At 35.7% G+C, this 27,516-nt stretch overlaps 1 protein-coding gene across 3 annotated transcripts in view; it reads right to left on the bottom strand.

Annotated features, from left to right (window-relative positions):
• NUDCD1 (NudC domain containing 1) overlaps positions 1–27,516 on the bottom strand; it is an 86,004-nt gene that overhangs the window by 25,096 nt on the left and 33,392 nt on the right. For all 3 annotated transcript variants that reach the window (XR_010410545.1, XM_064587991.1, XM_045896039.3), the window contains exons 6-8: positions 26,692–26,896; positions 21,705–21,849; positions 17,408–17,533 (exon numbers count right to left, since the gene is read on the bottom strand). Coding sequence is in view for 2 of the 3 variants with exons in the window: in XM_064587991.1 (XP_064444061.1) it covers positions 17,408–17,533; positions 21,705–21,849; positions 26,692–26,896 (476 nt within the window). In the remaining variant the exon portion in view is untranslated. The remainder of the gene's footprint in view (positions 1–17,407; positions 17,534–21,704; positions 21,850–26,691; positions 26,897–27,516) is intronic.

Genomic DNA, 27,516 nt, shown 5'->3' with positions numbered 1-27,516 from the left:
TGGTTCTCAAGAGATAAGGAGATTACCTGTTCATCAAAACTATGTGCTGTTTTCTAAACAATATTCCACTTCTCTGTCAGACCTGACTTGCCAATGCATTTTTTATAGGATGACCTTCTAGTTCTTCATGAGCTCTGAAAGAGATTGTTTCTACTGCTCCCTATAATCTCCACGTATGTTCACACTAAACATCCATCTCAAGATAATTCCAAAGGTTTTCTCTCATCCCTGCAAACTCTAAAAATCCACACAACATAATCTTGTCCAAAAGAAAAATCAGAATTAAGATTACAAATGAAGTAACTAGATTGCTAAGTGAATTAAGTAAATGAAAATGAAGTGTGACAATTAAAAAATAGAATTAAAATAAAATTAATTAATTAAAATTAAAAGACGCTCCTCCTCGTCTTACCATTTAGGAAATTACGAGGGTTTCAGGAACTCGGTGTCAGGAACTGGAGGCAGGGTATATATACATATTTTCTATTATTTTACAACTACCTTATTTAATCTTCACTACTTGAGAATTATTAAGAATATGATGCTATTTTGTAAAAGAGGAAACTCAAAAACAAGATGTTAAGAGACTTAAGCTAATAAATGGCAACTGGATTTCAGTTCGGATATGCTTCCAAACCCATGTTCTTAATTACCACCACTGCATGCTCTCCAAAGCCCATTTTATAGTAATTATTATTTGTTATTTTTAATTGAAGCATAGCTGACATGTAATACAGCATTAGTTTTAGGCGTATGACCTAGTGATCCAACAATCATATAGGTTACAAAATGCTCACCATGACAAGTATAGTTACCATAAGTCACCATACAAAGTTGTTAAATTACTGACTATATTCTCTATGCTATACTTTTTGATCCCTGTGACTTTTTATAACTCCAAATATGTACTTTTTAATCCCCTTCACCTATTTTGTCTGTCTTCTTATCCCCCTCCCCTCTGGCAACCACCAGTTCTCTGTATTTATGGGTGTTTTTGTTTGTTCATTTGCTTTGTTTTTAGAGATTCCACATGTAAGTGAGATCATATATTTGTCTCTGACTTATTTCACTTGGCATAATGCCATCAAAGTGCATCCATGTTGTCACAAATGGCAAAATTACATTCTTTTTTAGAGCTAAAAAATATATTGTGCGTATACACACATTTTCTTTACCCATTAGTCCATCAATGGACACATATTGTTTCCCTGTGTTGGTTCTTGGCTATCATAAATAATGCTACCATGAACAATGGGGATTAGTGCTTTTTTGAGTTAGTGTTTTTATTTCCTTTCAATAAATACCCAGGAATGGAATTACTGGATCATGTGGTTATTTCTATTTCTATTTTTTTGAGGAAACTCCATGTTTTCCATAATGGTTGCACCAATGTACATTCCCACCAAAAGTGCACAAGGGTTCCCTTTCCTCTCATCCTCACCAACACTTGTTACTTCTCGTCTTTTTTGATACTAGCCATTCTCACTGGTGATTCACTGTGGTTTTGATTTGCATTTCCCTGATGATTAGTAATGTGGAGCTTATTTTCACAGGTATCTTGGTCATCTGTTGTGTCTTTTTTGGAAAAATGTCTATTCAGGTCCTTTGCCTTTTGGTGTTGGTGTTGAGTTGTAGGAGTTTTTTATATATTTTGGATATTAATCCCTTATTGGATATATCATTTGCAAATCTCTTCTCCAAATTGGTAAGTGACCTTTCATTTTGTTAATGGTTTCCTTTGCCCTTCAAAAAGATTTTTAGCTTGATGTAATCCCAATTGTTTATTTTTGTTATTGTTTCCCTTGCCTGAGGAAAGAGATTTAGAAAAATACTGCTAAGGCTGAGGTATAAGCCTTTACTGCCTATGTGTTCTTTTGGGAGTTAGATGGCTTCAGGTCTTACATTCAGGTTTTTCAGCCATTTTGAAATTATTTTTGGGTATGGTGCAAAGAAATGGTCCAGTTTCATTCTTTTCCCAGCATTATTTATTGAAGAAACTATCTCTTCCCCATTGTATATTCTTTAAAGAAAAAAAAAAAAGATGTATTTGAGAGAGAGCAGGGTGGGAGGGGCAGACAGGGGCAGAAGGAGAGGGAGAGAATCCCAAGCAGACTCCCTGCTGAGTGTGGAGTCCTACTTGAGGCTCGATCCCATACCCCTGAGATCATGACATGAGCCAAAACCAAGAGTTGGACCCTCAACTGATTGATCTACCCAGGTGCCCCATCCCCCTCATATATTCTTGCCTCTTTTGTCATATATTAATTAACTATATCAGCATCGGTTTATTTCTGGGCTCTCTCTTCTGTTTCACTAATTTATGGGTCTGTTTTTGTGTCAGTATCATTCTGTTTTGATTACTATGGCTTGTAGTATAGTTTCAAATCTGGGATTGTGACACTTCCAGCTTTGTTCATTCTCAAGAATACCTTGGATATTAGTGGTCTTTTGTGGTTCATACAAATTTCAGGATGTTTTGTTCTAGTTCTGTGAAAAATGCTATTGGTATTTTGATAGGCATTTCACTGAATATCTAGATTACTTTGAGTGTTATGGACATTTTAACAATATAAATTCTTCCAATCCATAAGCACGGTATATATTTCCATTTCTTGTGTTTTGTTTGATTTCTTTCATCAACTATAGTTTTCAGAGTACAGGTCTTTCACCTCCTTGGTTAAATTTATTGCTAGGTATTTTAATTGCTTTTGATGCAACTGTCAGTGAGGTGTCCTTAATTCCTCTTTATGACAGTAATTAGTGTACAGAAACACAAAAGATTTCCGTATGTTGATTTTGTATCCTGCAACAATTGTAAATACATTTATGAGTTCCAACAAATTTGGGGTCTTTAGGGTTTTCTATATACAACATTACATTATCTGCAAACAATTTTACTTTTTTTTTTTTAAAGATTTTATTTATTTATTTATTTGAGACAGAGAGAATGAGAGAGAGAGAGCACATGAGAGGGGGGAGGGTCAGAGGGAGAAGCAGGCTCCCCGCCGAGCAGGGAGCCCGATGCGGGACTCGATCCAGGGACTCCAGGATCATGACCTGAGCCAAAGGCAGTCGCTTAACCAACTGAGCAACCCAGGCGCCCGAATTTTACTTTTTTTTTTTAAATTAATTGAAATACAGTTTAACACCTAATGTTCTGTTAGTTTCAGATGAACAACACAGTGATTTGGTAAGTCTCTATGTCATGCTATGCTAATCAGAAGTGTGGCTACCAAGAGTCACTATACAGTGTTATTACAACACCACGGACTATATTCCTAATACTTGTATCCTCCATCCCCATGACTTGTAACTATAGGCCTGTTTCTTCCACTCCCCCTCACCTGTTTTGGCCATTCCCTCCCCTTTGGCAACAGTTGTTCTCTGTACTTATGGGTCTGTTTTGTTTATTAGATTCTACATATAAATGAAATCATATGGTATTTATCTTTCTCTGACTTATTTCACTTAGTGTAATACTTTCTTCCTATGTCCAACCATACTGTCACAAATGGCAAGATTACATCCTTTTTTATAGCTGAGTAATATTCCTGTGTGTGTGTGTGTGCGCGTATGTGTATAAACACATACCACATCTTCTTTATCCATTCTTCTATTGATGGACACTTGGGGTTGCTTCCATATCTTGGCTATTGTAAATAATACTGCAATGAACATAGGGGTGCATACACCTTTTGGGTTTTTTTTTCCCCCGTTTTTAGAGAGGAAGAGAGAGGGGAGGGGGGGTAGAGGGGGAGAGAGAATCTTGAGCAGGCTTCACACCCAGCTGAAGCCCGACAAGGGGCTCAGTCTCACGACCCAGAGATCGTGACCTGAGCCTAAATCAAGAGTGGGATGCTTAACTGACTGTGCAACCTGGTGCCCCTACACAGATCTTGAATTGTTTTTGTTTTCTTTGGGTAAATATCCAGTGGTGGAACTACTTAGTTTTACTTCTTCCCTACTAATTTGGATGCCTTTTTCTTTTTCTTGTCTGACTGCTGCAGCTAGGACTCCCAGTACTATGTTGAATAAGTGGCAAGAGTAGGCATCCTTGTCTCATTCCTGATCTTAAGAGGAAAATTTTCAGTTTGAGTATAATGTTAGCTGTGGCTCTGTCATATATGGTATTTACTATGTTGAGGTATGTTCCCTCTATACCTGACTTTATTCAAAGTTTTTATCATAAATCAATGTTAAATTTTGTCAAATGCTTTTTCTGCATGTATTAAGATGATCTTATGATTTTTATTCTTTATTTTGTTGATGTGGTTTATCATGTTGGTAGATTTGTGGATAATAAACCATTATCCATTTTTACAATTCTGGAATAAATCCCACTTGGTCATGGTGAATGATCCTTTTAATGTATTGTTGAATTTGGTTTGCTTATATTTTGTTGAGGATTTTTACATCTATATTCATCAGAAATATTGGTCTGTAGTTTTTTTTTTTTTAAAGTGTCTTTGCCTGATTTTGGTATCAAGGTAATGCTAGCTTTGTAGAATAAATCTGTAAGCATTCTATTATTTGGAACAGTTTGAGAAGAATAGGTATTACTTTTTCTTTAAATTTTAGAATTCACCTTTGAAGCCATCTGTTCCTGGACTTTGTTTTTTGGGAGTTTTTTGATTAATGATTCAGTTTCACTACTAGTTATCAGCCTGTTCAGATTTTTTCTTTCTTTCTGATTCAATCTTGGACGTGTGTATATTTCTAGAAATTTACCCATTTTCTAGGTTATTGAATTTGTTCACATATAATTTTTTGCCATAGTCTCTTATAATCCTTTGTATTTCTGTGATATCAGTTTTAACTTCTCTTTCATTTCTGATTCTATTTATTTGAGTCTTTTTCTTGATGAAAGGTTTATCAATTTTGTTTATCTTTGCAAAGAACCAACTTTCAGTTTCACTGGTCTTTTCTATTGTTTGTTTAGTCTCTATTTCCCTTACTACTGTTTTATGCTTTATTACCTTCCTTCTACTAACTTTGGGCTTTGTTCTTTTTCTCATTCCTTTAGTTAAAAGGTAAGATTGATATTTTTCTTATTTCTTGAGATAGGCCCATTTGGCTATAAATGTCCTTCTTAGAACTGCTTTTGCTGCATCCCAAAGATTTTGAACCATTGTGTTTCTATTTTCATTTGTCTCCAGGTAATTTCTGATTTCCTCTTTGATTTCTTCATTGACCCACTGGTTGTTTAGCAGAATATTGTTTAGCCTCTATGTGTCTGTGTTGTATCCAGTTTTGTTCTTGTAATTGATTTCTAGTTTCATACATTATGATTGGAAAATATGCTTGATAAGATTCCAAACTTCCTGAATTTGTTGAGACTTGTTTTGTGGCCTAATGTGATCTATCCTGGAGAATGTTCCATGTGCACTTGAATGTGTATTCTTCTATTTGGGGATGGAATGTTCTATATCTATATATATATCTATTTATTATGTGTGTGTGTATATATATATATATTAAGTTCATCTAGTCTAATGTATTATTCAAAGCTACTGTTTCCTTACTAATCTGATTTTCTGTCTTGATGGTCTATCCATTGATGTAAGTGGGTTGATAGTCTCTTACTGTATTATTGTCAATTTCTCCCTTTGTCTTTTAATATTTGCTTTCACATATGTAGGTGCTCCTGTGTTGGTTGCATAAATATTTACAATTGGTATAAACTCTTGTTGTATTGATCCCTTTATCATTATTTTAATAATGTATCATTATACATTCTTTGTCTCTAGTTATAGTCTTTGTTTTAAAGTCTATTTTATCTGATTTTTTTTTTTCCACTTCCATTTGCATGGGATCATTTTCCATTTCTGTACTTTCAGTCTCTATGTGTCTTCAGGTCTGAAATGAGTCTCACATAGGCTGAATACATATGGGTTTTGTTTTTTTTTTTAATCCATTCAGTCACCCTATATCTTTTGTTTGGAGCATTTAGTACATTTACATTTTAAGTAATCAATAGGTATGTACTTATTGCCATTTGTTGTTTTCTGGTTATTTTGGTAGTTCTCTGTTCCATTCTTCTCTTGCTCTCTTACTCTGTGACTTAACTTTCTTTAATGTTATATTCCTTTCTCTTTGTGTATCTATTAAAAGGCTCTTAGTTTGTGGTTACCATCAGGTTCATATATAATATCCCATGTGTACAGCAGTCTACATTGTTGATGGTCACTTAAGTTAGAACACAATCTAAAAGGACCACGTATATACATATATACTTCCTCTTCCACGTTTATGTATGTCTTTACATCTTTTGTGTATCTCTTGATTAATTTTTAAAGATATATTTGATTTTACTGCTTTTGTCTTTCAACATACATACTAGCTTTATAAGCGACTGATCTTCTACCTTCACCTGTATATTTCCTTTTACCAGTGATAGTTTTTCCTTCATAACTTTCTCAATTTTAGTCATGGCCTTTTCTCTTCCACTTAAGGAAGTCTCTTTAACATTTGTTGTGTAAGGCCAGTTTAGTGGTGATGAACTCCTTTAACGTTTGTCTGGTAAACTCTTTATCTCTCCTTCAACTGTGAATGATAATCTTGCCAGGTAGAGTATTCTTGGTTATAGGTTTCTTTCTTTTAGCACTTTGAACATATTATGCCACTCCCTTCTGGCCTGCAAAGTTTCTGCTGAAAAATCAGTCATTAGCCTTATGGAGTTTCCCTTGTATGTAACTGTTTCCTTTTCTCTTACGGCTTTTAAGAGTCCCTCTGTATCTTTAATTTTTGCCAGTTTAATTATTGTGTCTTGGTATGGACCTCTTTGAGTTCTTCTTGTTTGAGGCTCTTAGATATGTATGTGTGTTTCCTTCCCCAGGACAGGAAAATTTTCAGCTGTTATTTCTTCAAATAGGTTTTCTGTTGTTTTCTCTTTCTTCTCCTAAAAACACTGTAATGCAAATGTCATTACACTTGATGTTTCAGAGTTCCCTTAATGTATCCTCATTTAAAAAATTCTTCTTTTTCCTGTTCAGCTTGGTTGCTTTCCTCTACCCTGTCTTCCAGATTCCTAATCCATTCTTCTATATCCTCTAATCTGTCAATTCCCTGTATTTTTCAATTAATTGTATTCTTCAGCCTGATGGGTTCCTTTTATATTTTCTTTCCCTTTGTTGAAGTTCTCACTGTTTATCCACTCTTCTCTCAAGCCCAAACATTACTTTGAACTCTATCAGGTAGATTGCTTATCTCCATTTGGTTTAGCTCTTATTAAGTTTTGTCGTGTTCTTTTGTTTGGAACATATTCCTCTGTCTCCTCATTTTGTCTGTTTGTTTCCATGTATTAGGTAGGTCAGCTGTGTCTTCTGGCCTTGAAAGAATGGCCTGATGTAGAAGGCATCCTGTGATGCCTAGAAGTGCAACTGCCCTCAGACCACTAGAACCAGGTGCTCCAGGGATGTCCTTTGTGTGGGTTGCATGCACCCTCCTGTTGTGTCTGGGGTTGCCTGTGGTCAGGATTGGCCCTCCAGCCAGCTGTCAACAATGAACTGCCATGACTACTGTGGGCACACTGGTAGGCAGAAATTGCCACCAGCATGATCAGCTAGAGGCCCAGCTGGAGCAGCTTTGAGTATGCTGGTGGGCAGATCTGGCCCTTACCCTGGCTGTCTGTATGAATGGCTATGACTGCTCCAGGTACACTGGTGGGCAGGGCTTGCCCCTGGTGCAACTGGCTGAAAGGCCTGGCTGTAGCTACAGTGGGCATACTGGTAAACGGGGCTGGCTCCCCCTTTCTTGGGCAGGAGTTGCTTTAGAGGGGCACTAGTCCTGGCCAGGGCTGCCCACCAGATGGTCCAGGCTAGAGCCACTTTGGAGGAGCATGTGCTGGGGTGGACAGATTGGGAGTGATAGGTCCACAGGGAATGCTGGAGTGTGAAAAATAGTGCTAGCAGGGTAGCAGGAGAATGTCAAAAATCAGCTCCCACATGCTTCCATCCAGCTAGGTTGATGAAGGGCAAGAAAAATGGTACTTGCCAGCACCTCTGTTCCCAATGAAAGTTCCTACAGATCCCTGCCCCCCTGGCACACGTCCTGAAATTATGCAATGCATTTCCATGTATGACCTATGTGCTTTTCAAACCGCTGCTTCTGTGCTGGGTCTCAGACCAAGTAATATAGCACATTAGCCTTTAAGACCAGACACTTGCTTTCCTCTTGTCTTCTGGCTCCCCCAGTTAAGCCCCACTGATTTTCAAAGCCAGACGTTATGGGGACTCACCTTCCCTGTACAGTTCCCCAGGGCCGGAGTATCCAGTGTGGGTATTGATCCCCTAACTCATCTGAGCCCATGATATCCCTCCCTCTTGCTTATGGGTCACCACGCTGGGGGTTTGGTTCAGTTCATGACCATGTGTCTCTGCCCATCCTACTCTTCTCAGTGTGGCCTTCTCTTTATGCTTTTAGCTGTGGAAGATCTGTTGTGACAGTCTTTAGGTCGTTTTCAGACTGAGTTTCCTGAGGCTCAGTGTATCCATGGGAAAAGGTGAGCTCAGTGTCCTCTCGCTCCACTATCTTCCCCCACTCTCCTTTTTTTATAGTAATTATTAAGCAACAATCAAGGATGTCCCTGGCTGAGCACTATTTCAGATACGGTAACCCACATACTATAAAATATGTGTGTATTCTGCTTGGACAGTTAAATTTTGTTAAGTTGTGCATGTGTGGCATATCCAAAACTGATGTTTGAAAACAACAGAAAAGAAGTCGTACAAAATCCCGAGTTGCATTTTTGTTTGAACATCCATTTGTAAGTTAATTATGTAATGATGTTTTAACATTGACTAGAGATTGGAATATAGGAAGATGCCGGATCTTAGCTTAAGTGGCATAAAATACAATCAGGGGAAATGCACTTAAATTTTTACTTTACTAAAACCTGTAGACAACAGCCATTTTTTAAGAAGTATAAGAAAAAACTTTTTTTCACTTTTGAATATTATCAGATTGGATCTTCAGCTGTATCATAATGTATCAGACAACATAAATATGTAAATATATCAAGAAACAGAAAAGTGCCATGAGAAAAAAAAAGAAAGCAGGTGAATAGAAACGCAGTTTTGTTTAATATAGGTTATTAAGAGATGGAAGTTAACATGTGAAGAGAGGTCTCAATAAAGGGAGAAATGAAACAAGGCAGAACACTTCAGGTATAAAAAGTATTAACAGAAGCATGTTTTTAGTATGGGAAATGGTATGAAGGCCACCATGGCTAAAGAAAAGTGAGCTAGGAAAAAATGGTAGAGTATGAGACAATCAGCACTGGAGGGCAGTGTTTTTTAACTATGGGTCTCAACATTTTTGGTAAAATTAACTAAGTAGATCAAAAAAGAGAACTTATTGTATAAGACATTCTTCATTCCATACTATTTTTAATGAGCTAAAACAGTAAGGATAGTACTGTTTTGTGAAATTTTTGCTTCACATGTGCATGCTGAGTCTCTATTTAAATTCATACAGTGAGTTACAGAAGAGGGCTCATAGATCATGGTAAAAATCCTAGACATTATTCTAAATGTGACAGATAGGAAGCCACTAGAGGGAGGGAAGCAGAGGGAAATGACAAAACCTACTAAACCCTTTATAGAGATTACTTTGACTTTCACACGAAGTACTTATTAATTCAAAGGGGAAGATTATAACTTAGGAGCAGAGAAACCTGGTGAATACCACCTAATTAAATTTCACACCACAATGGTAAGGAAAACTGCCACGAAGCTCTTCTTCATGTGATACACTAAAAAAGAAGTATTCCTGGCAAAAATGTATCAACTGAATCTGATCTTGAGGAAATACTGGATACAGTTCATAAAAGGTACAAAATAAAGTCAATGTCATAAAAGCTGGGTAACTGGTTGTTCCAAATTAAAGGAGACTAAAGAGACATCATAACTAATTGCAATGTTTCCAAATCAGGAAAAAAAAATTGCCAGTTAGTACATTATTTGAGCAACTGGTAAAATTTGATATGAACTATATTAGATAAAAGTACTGTATCAATGTTAAACTTCCTGACTTGTATTGTGGTTATCTAAGAAAATGCCTTCATTTTTAGTGTGTATGTGAGGTACTGGGGGTTGTAAAGGGACATGTTTGTGCAACTCATTCCTAAATGTTTTAGCAAATAGGAGTAAGAAAAAAAGAAATGTGGCAAAATGTTAATAACTGCTAGAATCTAAGGGAAGGATACTGTTATGGGCTAAGCTGTAGCCCTCCCAAAGTCACATGTTTAAGTCTTAACCTCACAGTACCTTAGAATGTGACCTTATTTGGACAGAGAACCTTTAAAAGGGTGGTTAAGTTAAATTGAGGTCATTAGGGTGGGTCCTAATCCAATACAACTGGTGTCCTTATAAAAGATTAGGAAACAAACACAAGTAGAAGAAAGACCATGTGATTACTAAAAAGAGAAGACAGCCATCTATCTACATGCCAAGGGGAGAGGCTTCAGAAGAATCTAACCATGCTAACACCTAGATCTTTGATTTCTAGCCTCTAGAACTGTGAGAAAACAAATTCCTATTGTTTAAGTCACCTAGTCTGTGGTACTTTCTTATGGAGGCCATATTAGGGAAATTATTATATAGCTTAATTTATTTTTTAAAAAAGGTTTATTTATTTTAGGGTGCGTGTACATGGGGGTGCATGGAGAGGGAGACTCTCAAGCAGACTCCCTGCTGAGCCCAGAGCCTGATGTGGGGCTTGATCCCATGACCCTGAGATCATGACCTGAGCCAAAATTGAGTTGGACGCTTACCCAACTGAGTCACCCAGACGCCCCAATATAAGCTCAATTTCTAATACTTGGTCAAATTTGATATAATGCAAATAAAAAAATCTGATACTCCAAGGAATATAAGAATGTAAAGGGTCCTTAGACCAAAAAGCTTGAGGACCACTGGTTTAGATCCTTTCTAAACATATTTCCTTTCTCTGTAACTTCTGATCTTATCCTTAATATCTTCTTAAAAGAATTAGTATGTTGGATACATGCCTTTTCTACTAGCTTTCATAATGACATTAACCTAAAAGAATTATTTCTTCTTTGTAACTCCTCTGCTTCTTGTCTTGATGGCTTTATTTATAAGTTGCAAATACTTTTTCCAGGTATTTCAGTCTCATGTTTTAAGCAGTATATGATGAATATCATTTGCTCTTGGGGCACCTTGGTGGCTCAGTCAGTTAAGTGTCTGCCTTCAGATCAGGTCATGATCTCAGGGTCCTGGGAGCGAACCCCACGTTGGGCTCCCTCCTCAGTGGGGAGGTTGCCTCTCCCTCTCCCTGCTGCTTCCTCTGCTTGTGCTCTCTCTCCTTATCAAATGAATACATAAAATCTTAAAAAAAAAAATTCTGATCTTAAACTCATTGTAATTTAATTTTTAAAAATATCCTATCACCTTTTGATTGCTCAAGTCTATATTTAATTTAATCACTACAGATTGGTGTTATTCAACAGAAACTGCAAACCACATACATAATTTTGAATTTTCTAGTAGTCACATTAAAAGGTAATAAAAACAGGAAAAAAGTAATATATTTAACCAAACATATCTAAACTATTATCATCTCAACATAAAAATTCAAATAAAAGTTATTAATGTATTTTATATTCTTTTTTATTCTAAGACTTCAAAATCTGGTTATTTCACACTTACGTGAAAGCTACATTTCAAATAGTCATTAACTACTATGTGGCCAGTGGCTACTATTTTGTAAAGTGCAGCTCTAGACAGAAGCAAAAATAATTCCTCTTTATTTGTATTTGAATTCTGCTTTGTGCTTTACATCCCTTGACCACATCTTATTACCTTTCTTTCCCAGATCTACTATTTAATATTTCTTTTATTGTGCTGCTGCATATATTCATTTAACATTTTATTTTCCAAATGTCAAATTCTAACCCTGATTTCCATTTCTTTCAGGGAATTTTATATTTTGAAAAATCTGTCATTTATAATATAGAATTCTAACCTTTTTGTTATAGTATTGTTTCCTAAAACTTTAAGGACATATACTGACCTTTCCATGTACAGGTTAATTTCAAATTGTCCAAAGTCATGACAAATGAAATCAAGAAGAAAGAACTTAAAGAGAACACTGAAGAAGTACAGACTGTCGATGAAGTACTATTTCATTCCTAAAGTGGATGTAGCAGTGAACATCTGAAATACTATAGCTTCCTTTGTTCTCTTCCTCCAATGACAAGCCAACTGGTACCCTCTTGGGTATACCAAGCAACTACACATTTGACTAGGTAGACCTTGACTTTCATACAGTACACTGACAAGCCAATTCTGCCTCTGGAAAGAAGATGTACTTACTACTTATTTATTGGAGCTGTTCCATTTATACCAATTCTACGTATACCCAAACAGCAATGTTTATGCATTTTTACTTCACAGAATCTTTGCTTATTTATATAAAATGTCTAATAATAGAAAAATCAAAGTGCTCATAATTATAAAAAAAGAAACTCAAATTTAATGCAACTGAAACAAAGATAAGATATTTAGGAGATTAAGTTCAAGATGGGAGCACAGAAAGATCCTGAACTGACCTCCTCACATGGTCACACTGAACCTACAGCTACATATGGGGGAAAAAAAAAAATATCCAAGCAGGTAGAGGGGCTGAGATATAATCTCACCATGAACCACACATAAACTCTGGCACAGTCACCTATAATCAAGAGGAACTTGAAACACTGAGCTACTCCCTGAGGAATGATGGGCTTAACACCATTATCAGGCACCCCACCTTTTATGACCTGCACTTGAGAGATGAGTCTCCAAAACATCTATGTCTGAAAGCCAAGGGAGCTTGAACTGAGAAAGTATTATTAAAGAGCCATGGGGCACAGCCTTAACAGTCGTAGAGGCAGCTGACTGCAAAGTACCCAGACTTTCCGTGAAAGATGTTCATCTGCTTATCTTATTAAAGCATCTAATTTACCACTCTCCTAAGAGACAGAGACAGCAGGTGTCAACTTTGCATTCTCCCTCTGCCTCACTCCAGAGCACTGGTACCTCTCAGAAAGGAGTCTGTAACCTCAAACGGTGCCCCAATTTTTGTGCCTGCCACCCAAGAGAGGCCTCTAGATCACCTGGCTCTGGTAGCCAGAGGGGTTTAGGCTTGCAGGTCCCACAAGCTAATATAAGACAGAGAAAGCATTCTTAACCAGCTACCACCCCTAGGGCAAAGCACAGAGGCAAAAATCTGAAGTACCCAGTCTTTCTTTCCATAAAAGGGGACTATTAGCTTATCTTCATAGCTGCAGCCTGAAGGAGAGACCCACTCCAAAGACCTCAGATGGTTGGCACTACCTTTGCACTCCCCCTCTGCTATGCTGCAGGCCACAGCATCTCCAGAGGGAAGCTTGTTGTATACACATCAAGAACCCCAGGTTTTAATCTGGTGGTCTCAGTTTTTATGGCTGCTACCCAGCGGATGCCCCCTAATTGCCTATCTCTGGGGGCCAGTGGGGTTTTTATTCCTGGGTCCCATGGGACAATAACAACTAGAGATGCAGTTCTTGGCCAGCTACCACCACCAGGGCACAGCACTAGCATAATGAAACATATCCCAAGATTTCTGTGAAAAAGGCCTATTTACTTGGCCTGGAACTTCAGCCCAAGGGACAGGCTTCTTTTGGTTTGACACACATATAGAGACTTCTGAGATTCTTTCTGGGGATGGAGACCATCAGGTACTATTATTGTGCTATCCCTCTGCCTTGTTCCAGAATGCCAGTAACTCCTGGAAAGGAGCTTGTACACTTCTCTGGCATCCTGACTTTTGTGGCTGCCATCCGGGGACACCTCTAGTCTACCTGGTTCTGGTGAACAGTGGGACTTCTGTTTATGGTCCCACATGACTATATATTTTGCATACTTTAAAAGCCATTGCCTGAGGGACAGGATTCCAATCAGCCTGAATGTAGCTGCTAACTGGGATCATCCACTTAGGGACACTAACAGGTGTTGGTACACCCTCAAATACTGGGAGCTACTTAGAGTAAAAATAGGCTGCTTGGGCAATCAAAAAAGTTTGAGAGACAACCAAGAGCTAGGGTAGAGCTGAACAATAAGGTTCATCTCCTACAAGAGACCATTCCTGCAAGACTGGGAGAGTTCATGGTTTTATCTAATGCATAGAAACCAACACAGAAAGTCAGGAAAATTAAGAAACAGGAATATGTTCCAAAGAAAGGACAAGACAAGACCTCAGAAAGATATCTTAATGAAATGGAGGTAAGTGGTTTGTTTACCCAATGAAGAATTCAAAATAACAGTCATAAAGATACTCACCAAGCATGGAAGAATGGATAAACAAAGTGAAAACTTCAAAAAAGAGATAGAAAATATAAGAAAGTATCAAATAGAAGTCACAGAGCTGAAGAATACAATCACTGAAAAATATACTAGAAGGGTTCAACAGCAGACTAGATGAAGCAGAAAAAAGGATCAGTGAACTCAAATACAAGGCAGCAGAACTTATCAAATCAGAGCAGCAAAAAAAAAAAAAAAAAAAAACAACAGCAAAGATAGCTTAAGGACCTTATGCAACAACATTAAGCAGAACACTTGCATTATAGGGGTCCCAGAATGAAGAGAAAGGGGCTGAAAATTTCACTAACCTAGGGCAGGAAAGACACTGAGATTCAGGAAGCCCAGAAAGTTTCAAGTAAGATGAACTCAGAGACCCACACCAAGACATATCACATATCACATTTAAACTGTCAAAAGTTAAAAATGAATTTTTTTTTTTTGAGAGAGTACACGGAAGAGGGAGAGAATCCCAAGCAGATTCCCCACTCAGCATGAGATTATATCCCTCTATACCCATTTTTTGAGAGTTTTTATAAATGTTGAATTTTGTCAGATGCTTTTTCTGCATGTATTGAAATGATATTATTTTTATTGCATTGAAAAGAGTAAATTATGAATAAATTTAACCAAGGAGGTCAACAACCTGTACACTGAAAACTATAAGACACCGGGGCACCTGGGTGGCTCAGTTGGTTGGGCGACTGCCTTCGGCTCAGGTCATGATCCTGGAGTCCCTGGATCGAGTCCCGCATCGGGCTCCCTGCTCGGCGGGGAGCCTGCTTCTCCCTCTGACCCTACCCCCTCTCATGTGCTTGCTCTCTCTCATTCTCTCTCTCTCAAATAAATTAAAAAAAAAAAAATCTTTAAAAAAAAAAACTATAAGACACCAATGAAAGAAACTGAAGAAAACAAAAATAAATGGAAAGCTATTCCATGCTCACGGATTGGAAAAATTGTTAAAATGTCTATATTAAGCAATCTACAGATTCAATAAAATTCCTATCAAAATTCCCAATGGCATTTTTCCCAGAAATAGGACAAAATCCTAAAATTCATATGGAACCACAAAAGATCCCAAATAACCAAAGTAATCGTAAAAAATGCTTCCTGATTTCAAACTATATTACAAAGCTGTAGTCATTAAAACAGTACAGTATTGGCATAAAAATAGACAGAGTCCAATGGAAGAGTCCAGAAGTAAAACCACCCATATATGGTCAATTTATGATAAAGGAGCCAAGAATGCACAATGGAGAAAGGAGAGTCTCTTCAACAAACAGTGTTGGGAAACTGGATAGCCACATGCAAAAGAACAAAACTGGACCACTATCTTCACATCATATACAAAAACTAACTCAAATGGATTAAAAAGGTTAACATAAGACCTGAAATCATAAAACTCCTAAAAGAAAACAGAAGCAGTAAGCTTGACATTGGTCTTGGCAATGATTTTTTGGAGCAAAGGCAACAAAAGCAAAAATAACAAGTGGGACTATTTCGAACCAAAAAGCTTCTGAACAGCAAAGGAAATGATCAACAAAATGAAAAGGCAACCTCCTGAATAGGAAAAAGAATTTGTAAATCATATCTGATAAGGGGTTAACATCCAAAATTTATAAAGAACTTCTATAATTACATAGCAAAAATAATGCAATTAAAATATGATTGAAAGAACTAAATAGACATTTTTTCCAAAGAAGAGCTACAGGTGGCCAACTTGTACATAAAAAGGTGCTCAACAACATTAATCATCAAGAAATGTAAATCAAAATCACCATGAGATATGCCCTCACACCTCACACCTGATAGTGGCTGGGGGATGGATTAAGGGTGTCAATGGGTATAAACTTCCAGTTATAAATAAGTACTGCGTATTGTGAGGTATAGCACAGTGACTATAGTTAATAATACTGTACTTCATATTTGAAATTATTAACAGAGCAGATCTTAAAAGTTCTCATTATAAGAGAAAAATTTCTAACTATGTACAGTGACAAATGTTTAACTAGACTTATTGTGGTGATCATTTTGCAATATACACAAATAGCAAATCATTGGCGTTAAACCAGCAATTAACACTAAACTGTGATTAAACAGTTTTAGAGTACGTGCAAAATGCTGAAAATGTTTTATCAAATATCATCTCTAAAAACTACAGTACAATGAGGGATCGTATGTATATTTCTTAACTTTCTGAAGAAGAACCTACTTATAATGGAAGTCTATCATACATGCTCTTTAAGAACACATTTTATAAAGAAGGTCACACAAGTCAGTCAGAAACACCAAAACAAGTAAGTGAAAAAATTTTTCACAAGAGTCAAAAGTAATGTTATGAAACAGTCAACAGTAAAAAAACCAGACTAAAAATCCTGTATCTTGCACACCAAATAGTAAAGATCAAACAAAAACTGAAGGGGGAGGTAAAGATGCAATGAAATAGGTAATAACTGCTAATATTATTAATGAGAATATTGAGTGGAAATCAATTTGTCAGAGCCTTAGTCTATGACTTATTAATTTGACTTCTGTAACTGTTTAAGATAAAATACCTGAATACAGAAAAAGGCTTCATGTAAAGAAGGGATTTTAAAAAAATAGCATCATCATGAATAATGCAACTGAAAAAAATGTATTAAAGATGTATACTATAATCTGTCGGACAATCACTACATACACACATGAACTCCAATAATAACATTATATATAGTGTCACCCAGCCATTAAGCCAGATTGAAATGAGAACATGAAGAAATACTTATGTCATAATTTCAAATAAAAAAAATATGAGGTTATTATAGATTAGTTGTAACTATATGTAAAAACCTGAACAGAAAAAACCCAATCACAAGATTTCAAATATGCAATAGTACCAAAACAACAAAACATTGTTTTATTAGGGATGGTGGTATAAAACTGCCACTTCACGGAGTGATGAGTTTTAAATCATAACCAGTAACTGCCAATCAAGCCAGCTTTGCAAATTATACATTTGGTCAATTAATTATCATCTCATGGTAACTTGTATTCATAAATTTTTAGAAATACAATGATCAAGAACTTACCACATGAGTAGTTTTTAATGTACTGCCATCAAATCTGCATAAACTGGAGCTCTCTTCAAAGAAAATGTCACATTCTTCTAACTCTTGAGCATTACAAGGAGGTTTTTCTTTATCTGGATTTGGATTCTTAGACCAGAAAATAAAATAAATAAACTTTCAACAATAGGAGAATGGATTTCTTCATTCTTAAAAAGATCAAAATTGTAGCAGTAATGAAAAACTGAATTTCAGACCCATGACCAATAAATCCTAATCAACAAAAACAGAAATAACAGAATTATGAAATCACCAGAAAAAGATATTAAAACAGGTATTACAAACATGTTCTATATACTCAAAGACGTAAAAAAAAGATATGTATGTTGACAGAGGTATGGAAGACATAAAAAAATAACCAAATTGAACTTCTAAACATGAAAATATAGTATCTGAAATGGAAAGTAAAAAAGATAGGACTGGCAACTAATCAGACATGGCAGACCTGTGAGCTTAAAACAAAGCAACAGTCTATCTAAAATGAAAGAGAGGGGAAAAAAAAAACAACACAGAACTGCAGTGACCTGTGGAATAATATCAAATGGTCTAACACACGAGTAACTAGAAGAGGGCAGAAAGAATGAAAAAAAAAAGAGAGAAGAAATGGTAAACAAATGATGAAAACTATAATCCTATAGATTCAAAAAGGTCCAAGAAACATTAAAAAAAACTCACTGCAAATCACATTATAATGAACTTGTTGAAAAGCAGTAATAAAGAAAGTAGTCAGAAGGGAAAAAATAAACACATTATGAACAGAGGAACAAAGATACAAATGACAGCTAACTTCTCATCCGAAACTATGCAAGCCAGAAGACAATGGAGTACAACCAAAGTGAAGGGGGAAAAAACCCCCATCAACATTGACTAATGTACTTAACAAAGATACTAAAAAAGGAAGACAACCTAAGTATTTTTGCAGCAAACAGAAACTGAGAGAATTTACCCAGCAAACCTACACTATAAAAAATGCTAAAGGAAGTTCTTCAGCCAGGAGAAAAATGACAACAGATGGAAATGTGAATCAACATAAAGAAATGTAGAACAGAGGAAATGACAGGTATGTGGGTCAATGTAAGATTTCCCCTCTAATCTCTTTAAAAGAGAACTGATTAAAGTTAAAACAATAATATATTATTGATATGATAATATAAAGGATGAAGAAATGGAAATATATTGTGAAGTTCTTAAGTTATGAGTGAATTATATTTTGACGATAGATGGTGATGAGTTAAAGATGCTGTGTAAACTCCAGAACAACCACTAAGCACACATGCATGCACACACACACATTAACACACACAAATATCCACCCAAACAAAAACACAGAGGTATAGCTAATAATAAGCCAAAAGAGAAGATAAATGGAATCATTAATTTTAATATGTTCCATTGCTTAAATGCAAGAATCACTGTCTGGTCTTATATCCCTCATAGAGTAAAAGAATCACAATGTTCAAGTGATAAATATTATACACACACACACACACACACTCACACACACACAAACAGAAATGTAATTCTACAACTGACCAAATGTCCACACACTCAGTTTGCCAAAATGCTGTCATGTTATTGAGAACTTAATGAAATGGCTTGAGAAAGCCTCTGAAACTAAATGGTTGGGAGTTATAGATCTATATTATCAAACCTGTCCATGTCCCACCTGGGATATGGAGCCACCTAGTTGTGGTTGTCTGCTCCAGCCTATATATCAGTGCAAACAATTCTGGTTGCTATACTTGGCTGGGAAGGCAATATCAACAATTAGCTGGGGCCATTTTTTCAGTGATTCAACAACATATATATGCCCAGCAGCATACAGAATACCCTCTGCACTTCTCCCTCCTTTCCCTTTTCCATTACCTGTATGTTGAAGAGGGCAAAATTATAAGGTCAGAACTATCAAGGCAGCCAGATTTTAATAGGACAAGACTATAGAGAAAGGGGAATAAACAGAGAAGAGAACCCAAGACTCTGCTGCTTCACTATAGCCATTTACTGATTTTCAAGCTGAGCTGAAAAAGACAAGTGGAAAGAAGCAGCATGCAAGGGGCTCAAAAGCTGAGTGCTGATACTATTAAAGTGTTTGGGAGACAAAAATTAGAGGACAGGGCCTACACAGGAGAAGCCCTGGTAAACATCCTAGACTTTCACTTGAGATTCATGAAAAGTTCTGCCTTAGGAGTAAGAACAAACAAGGAATAAATATCAGCCATGTAAAAAAACATGGAAATACAGCACCAAATCAAATCAATCCTTAATGGGGTTAAGAAGATAGGATGAAATTTTGCAGGATGCAGGTCAAGTATTGTTTAGAATGAAGTATATAGCTTTTCAAGAGAAAAGTAGGTTAAAAAAATCATCTGAACTTTCACTTTGAAAAATAGAGCAAAATAAATCCAAAGTAAGCAAAAAGGAGAAAATAATGTAAAAACAGAAATGAAATTGGAAACTGAAACAACAACAAAAAACAATGGAAACAGATGCCCCAAATAATCCTTATATAATAAAGAAATTAAATTCATGGCTAAAAACTTCCAAAACACAAAACTCCAATCTAGATGGTCTCACTGGTAAATTCTATATTTAAAGAAATAATGCCAATTCTACACAACCTCTTCCAGAAATAGAACAAGCAGGAAACACTTCCCTACTCATTTTATGACATCAGCATTACCCACATATCAAAACTGGATAGCGACAGTAAAAAGACAAAACAAAAACTACAGAACAACATTCCTCCTAAATATAGATGCAAAACTCCTCAGTAACATTTAGCAAACCCAAACCAGTAATATGCAAATAGGATAATACATCATTACCAAGTGGGTTTTATCCCACAAATGAAGAAAATGTATTTGACAGAATTCTATAGCCTTTCATGATTCAAAACACTCAGTTTAACAGAAATAGAAGAAAATTTCCAGAACATGACAAAAATAATCCATAATACTTAACAACAAAATATTCAACTATTTCTCCAAGACTACAAATGAGGCAAGAATGTCTGCTTTCACTATTCACCATTTCTCTTTTACAGGGGATTAAAGGTTCTAACCAATACAGAAAAGCAAGAAAAAGTATAAAGATTTGAAACACATAAGACAGCCTTCAGTTGCAGATAACAAGATTCTACGTTTTTTTTTCCAAAATGTTACAAACACATTGGTGTTCAGCCATAAATAACTTACTCATACAGACCAATATTCATTTGAAATAATCAAGTTTAAAAGGCAGTTAACAGCAATAAAATACAGTATCAAAACAAACCTCCACTACTATAACTACTATTCTACCCCAGAGCACACCACAATAAATAGTCGCTGAATGAAGGAACATTAATAGGGCAATGCAGTCTACATGTCTTGTGGTAACACTAGGACTATGAAATCAAAGTAATGGTCTTACATATGAATTCTAGTGATTCCTGAAATTTTTAATTATTGCTGGCAGACATGAAATTTGGTTTCTCCATTTTGGCCATGCTTTCTTTTGACGGAGACACTTATTTTCAATATTCTAATTTCCTTCCTACTTTAAGATGCAATTAACCCTATAGTATAACTACATCTTTATACAGTTTTTTCCTCATTGTTCTAACTCCAGGCGGCAATAAGTCAGACATTTTACATGTGCTGATATAATTTTTGGTGAATAAACATATAAATAAAATTCCGGTATGCTTTATTCAAATTTTAAACATTATCTTGAAAGTTATCAGATTAGAACATTTCAACACAATCTCATAGTTGAATGAGTACTGTACTATTGTAATCACTACAATGAATTACTTTGTCAATCAAAATTAATTATAGTATATATTTATACCCCTAGTGATATTCTAAGATAATCTAGAAAATTTCAATGATGACAAGTAGATTATTAGCATAGGTAGACAGTAAAATCTTAATTTTTTTATCCCTACCAGTATTGGTCTATTGATTCTTCTAAAGGAGAATATATATATTTATGTGCGTATATGTGTGAATATGTGTGTATATAGATGTATGTATACATATATATGTACATACATAGATACATACATACATACATGAACACCCATCTTATACAACAATCCCACACACATATATGTATTCATGTGGTGTAAGGAATGAATATTAGAATTTTAAGCTATATTCAAACACCAGTCTGTAGTACCTAATCTGTGTCTCTAACACTAGCAAATGTAAAATAATGTTTGAAAAACATGGCATAATCCTCACATTTGGAAAATGACCCTACTACTACAATTGCTTACCAGTTCTTCAGAGGTCAAATGCATTAAACGTTCAGCTATTGCAGCACCCTGGGCTGAGTCTCTTATAAACTCTCCTTGCTTATCACCGACCACTAGCTCTGGCCATGTTAGTCCTTCATTCTTTTTAATCAAGAAAATCTCCAAGCTAGAAGTTAAACAAGAAAAGTAATGTTACATTAAGCAACCACATAAATTACATAATCAACACCAAACAGAAGAATCTTCCATTGAATTTATCCCCGCCTTGGTGTCCAGCCAGAGATGTTTTACCAAAACTTGTGTTAATTTTAGTACTGCATATTGGAATAGAGATGGAAAATCTGTAATCCAAGGGTAAATAATTTATACTTAATAAACAAAAAAATACCGCTGGAAATAGTATGTCAAATGGCCTGATGAGAAGAGTGACTGGCAAGAGTAAGACCACCTAGAAAGTACTGTTGTAGTCCAGGTATGCAGTGTGTTACTGAACTTAAGTGACAAATGCAAGCAGCGTGGATCTATGAGATCTTTTACCAGGTAATGGTGGTGGTGGTGAGGGTGGTGACTGGGGTGGGCACATAAAGTTAACTGGACAGGGACTATAACTAAAGGTACCTCTTTGTGCATGGAGCCAAAAAGTAGCTTCATTTCCCCAAGCTAGTAGCCAATTATACAATTATTAATGTAAACATCAGGCAATTAGATCAATACAAATGTTAATTTTTAAAATATGTATTTTAAAGAATTGAAAATAAAGCAGAAATTAGAAAATAATTAACTTGGTAACTCCTTAGGAGGAAAAAAGTTATGTGGCCTCTATCAACTGAAAATCTAATTCTGTACATTTAAGCCATTAAGCACAAATTCCAAATACACTAAAAAGGGCCTATCGACGTAATCCTGCGATTAAGGTTTGATGCAGCAGGAAGGGGAAAGAGAGCTGAGTCGGGGCAGACTGTGGACACAGGAGTTGCCCACGTGCCTCTTGAATAGGAAGGGAAATTCGCGTAAGCTGCTTTAGGAGTAGTTGGTACTGTAACACAGAGAAAAGTGGGGGTGGTGGTAGCTGTTCCACAGGAAAGCAACCTTTTCCATGTGCCATCTCTGGTACACGTGTGCCACTAACCTGTGCCCTGGAACACAACTGCAAGGAAAAACTGCAAGGACACAATAATAACAATTATCATAATTATCAAATAGAACATGCAAACCTATCAGTTATTCTTTTTCAAGGTTGTTATTATCACCACCTCATGAATTAATTACAGCATTTTAAATTTTTCTTAAACTACTTCTTTTAAGAGACTATACAAAATATCTTTTCTATGTAATGAGTTCCTATCATTAGCATTAAAAATTACTACAATATATTCTCTAAGAGAAAGGTCATCTTGAAAATGATGATGATGATGAATCATGACAGCAACTCATACTTAATCTTCCCATATGCCAGGTGCTGTCAAGCATTTTATGTGTTTTTAACTCATTGATTGCTCATGACAACCAAATAAAGTAAGTAATATTTTGTCTTCATTTTACAAGTAAGAAAAAAAAAAAAGCACTGAGAGGTTAAGTAACTTGCCAAAGTCACAAGCTAGGAAAGCAGTCTGGCTCTAAGTCCATGTTCCTCACTACTTTACTATTCTGCCTCTTTGAACAAATATATGTAAATAACTACTAAAGAAAGTTTACTGTGACCAGAATGTGTAAGTACTGTTTTTCGTCAGTTGCTACCTAGAGTTCATACAATCTCATTTATAAAGAATTTTTGAACCATCATTAAATTTGCACACCTAGTCAATGCAATCCTTTTAGTACAACTGCATTTCTACATTTTTTTTAAGTTTTTTTTTTTATTATTATTCATTCGAGACACAGAGATAGAGAGAGAGAGAGCAGGGGGAGAAGCAGAGGAAGGGGAAGAAGCAGGCCCCCCACTGAGCAGGGAGTCCGATGCGGGGCTCGATCCCAGGACCCTGGGATCATGACCCGAGCCAAAGGCAGACGCTTAACCATCTGAGCCACCCAGGCGCCCCTGCATTTCTACATTTTAAAGCTAGTATCAGATCCTACCATCCAAGCAAAAAAAAGCCATATAACATAATAACCTAGACTAGTTAACAAATCCTTCCAAAGTGAGAGGGAACATTAACTATTAAAAAATGAGAGAGATGAATAATTTAACCAGGTACAGAAAATCATGTTTTAAACCAATACCACCAACAGTCACTGTAATTATCCTTTGTAACATAAAATTGTAATCAAGTACCTCAAATTTAATGGGAAAACAATACCGGTTTATGCTCATGTATTAAATGCTGAAGCTATCAGTGTGAGGTCCAGCCATTCTAGAGCTTTGCTGGGTTACTGCTTCATGATTTATATTAACAATATGTTATAGTTGGTTTGCCAACTTATAAATGCTACCCTCAAATCTCTCTCATAAAATATGTTTAAACAGAATGTGGAGATACAAAATATTTCTTAAAGAACCTTTTAGATAATTAAGTTTTTAAAATATGTTAAAAAGTATAAAGGGATTAAGGGTATACTTCTCATGATAAGCACTAAGTATAGAATTGTTGAATCATTATGTTATAAAACTGAAACTAATATAACACTGTATATTAAATAAAATTAGGACAGTAATTTTATGAGATTCTGTTAGGAATTCAATGTGTTAGCATGTCAAAGTTCACAAAGAACGAGGCAAAAAGCCAATGTGCTTGATCGTGGTGACCTAACCATAGTCAGATGGGTGATTACCAGAAACATTAGATTCCAGGGTTCTTTTCATCTTAGTGTCCTTTTCTACATGTTTATTATCCAGGTAAATGGATAAACTGTTAGCAAAATGAGGTATCTATTCAATTGGTGTAACTGGATGTGTTGGTTAAGTATGATATTCCTAAAGAAAGAAGTAGTAAGACTGTTGGTCAGGACTCTAAACGACTTTTATCTTTTCATCTACCTTGAAGGTGGGATTTTTTTAAACTATCATGTCCATGAGATTGAGTTTAATAGCTCAGATCAACTTTTCACTCTCCCTCTAAAAGAGTAATACTTTTCTGAGAATTACAATAAAAGTACTTTCATAAACATTTGCAGGAGTAATTATGAAAAATGTTGGAAGAACTACACTGATTTCTTAAATATACCATGATTAAAACTGGTTAGCAAGAATTACTAGAACAGTTAAAAAAAAAATCCATGTCCCGAAACAGAAAGACAAGGGATCAGATTCACAGAAATCATTATTCTTTTTTGTTGAATTCACTGAATACTGAACACTGAATAGTTCAATAATTCACAATAAATTATAAATGACATCATTAATTATGAATCTATTTTTCTTACTGCATTAAAAAGAAAGTATAACCAAGTCACTAAATTTCCCCTTTAGTAAAATGAATTCAGGATCTAAAAGCATAAAGCCTAAATTTTTTTTGAAGTAGATACCTATTTCTTAGACTCTCAGGATTTAGACTCATATCAAAGACTCATATGGGTCTTTTATTACAAATTGAAAATTATATTTAAGATAAAAATATCTAATTTTAACCCACTTCTGACCAAATTTGACCCTTTTTATCACAGAATGCAGTAATTACTGACAATCCATAATGAAAGAGTAATTTTATTAATCCAAATAACTGGGGAGTGAGTAAAGCATCTGGGACAACAGATTTGCAAAGGGGAATAAAAGCAGAAGCAAAGGTTATAGTTTTATAAGACACTTAACCTTTACCTATTTGTTTTACATATTCCTTTTACTGAGGTTTTTATAGGTAAAATTCAGATTTTAAATGTAGAATTCATTGAGTTTGGCACCTGTGTCACTCAGTGAAGCTACTGAATCATCCAGAAAGTCATTCACTGTAGCAAAAGATTGCAGTCAAAATATCCAACAATAAAGGACCGTTTTTTAAAAATGACTGTGCAGTTAGTTGATAGAGTAAAATACCATAAATAGCCATAAAGGAGAATAAAATAAATCATTATGTATACGTTATCCAAGATTTATTGTTGAAAGTCAACAAAAGCAAGCTGTAAAAAACTATGTATAGTCATGCTGAAATCTTTTTTGTTCAAAAAAAATATATATCTGCTTGGATATGCATAAAATGCCTGTAGAAGGAAACTAATAATAGTGGTTATGGGGAGGGGAAGGGTGACTGGAGGGCCTGGGCTGGAGGAAGGCTTCATACAGCTTAAAATCTAAAGAACAGGAATTAGGGGCGCCTGGGTGGCTCAGTCGTTAAGCGTCTGCCTTCAGCTCAGGTCATGATCCCAGCGTCCTGGGATCAAGCCCCGCATCAGGCTCCCTGCTCCACAGGAGGCCTGCTTCTCCCTCTGCCACTCCCCCTGCTTGTATTCCTTCTCTCCCTGTGTCTCTGTCAAATAAATAAAATCTTTGGAAAAAAAAAAAAAGAAAGAAAGAACAGGAATTATTACCTAGTTGGCAAATTGAAATTAATGAGAAAATTAGTTAAAAAAATTTTAAAGTATTAATTAAAATAAATAACCATTTTTGGGGGCGCCTGGGTGGCTCAGTTGGTTAAGCGACTGCCGTTGGCTCAGGTCATGATCCTGGGATCCTGGGATTTGAGCCCTGCATAGGGTTCCCTGCTCAGTGGGTGGTCGGCTTCTCCCTATCCCTCTACCCTACCCCAACTTTTGTGTAGGCTCTCTCATTAAAAAACAAAAACAAAAACATTTTTATCTATTAATTATTACTGTTTATATTGTTATGATTTTATTCAGAGCTGGTAATGAAAAGCTCTACCACAGAATGCAAACAATGACTATAGTAGCATCTTTAATCTTAACAATAATTATACTTTTTGATACAGTAACTCCATTTTTCATCTATCTTAAGAAAAAGAATCAGCAATACAGACAGACCTATTGTAGTATTCAACTGTGGTGTAACCACTGTGGAAAGGATTAAAAAACAAGAAAAAAGAAAAAAAAATTAAATATAAATACAACTGTCCATATATACCAATTATTCTCTTTAATTATCCATGTACTGCTTTCTTGATCAATAGATGAATAGAGATTTCCTTCCAGAAACCTCTGACCCTTCAGCACAATGTTGATGTGATCAGGCAAAAACTGTACTTGAATGTCCTCCTTAGAACTGCCTTCTGGAAGCCGTATTGTTACTGTCAAATCATCTTCAGTCTGTTGCCAGTAATACAGAGGTTCTGTTGGGAAAAGAAAAATACATTATGTAATAAAAAAGTGCAAACAGAATACACAAAATTAGAGACTAGAGCATACAAAAGAACATCTATCTAAAAGAATCTTAGCATAATTTCTAGTGATCTTACAAAAAATAGTAATTATAAATAAACACATTCAGATCTCTTTGGGGAATTTTCAGAGTTATAACAATTGCACCTAACATTCCTCTTCTGGGCTTACCTAATGCTCCAGGACATAAACACTCATAAAATACTAATGACAGCAATCCTTTATCCCCATTCATTCTCTTCCTGCCTCCCAGTTCCCCTCTTTTCCTCCTTCTTGCTCTTCTCTTTATACACATACACACACACAGCAGATTTCTAGTTCAAAAGAATGACAAGTATGTCATAAACCACTGTCTGAAACTTTCACCATTGCCTTGATTTGCCCTAACGATGTAACTCTGTGATACAGGAGGCCACTATTATTTGGTGAGATACACATGCACACAAAAATAAAAGATTTATTTGTTTACAAAGGAACTAGCTTTTCTACCCCACAACTTTGTTGCATGAAAGCAATTTCATAGGAAATTCAAAGGCTGTCAGTGTATTTTGTCTAAGTTCCCAATGAAAGA

This window comes from Mirounga angustirostris, unplaced genomic scaffold (assembly GCF_029215605.1).
Source record: "Mirounga angustirostris isolate CCGP_5_RB_7025 unplaced genomic scaffold, mMirAng1.0.hap1 SCAF_4, whole genome shotgun sequence".
NCBI lineage: Eukaryota > Metazoa > Chordata > Mammalia > Carnivora > Phocidae > Mirounga > Mirounga angustirostris.
Note: the sequence above shows the minus strand (reverse complement) of the source record. Positions and strands in the feature narration are given on the sequence as shown.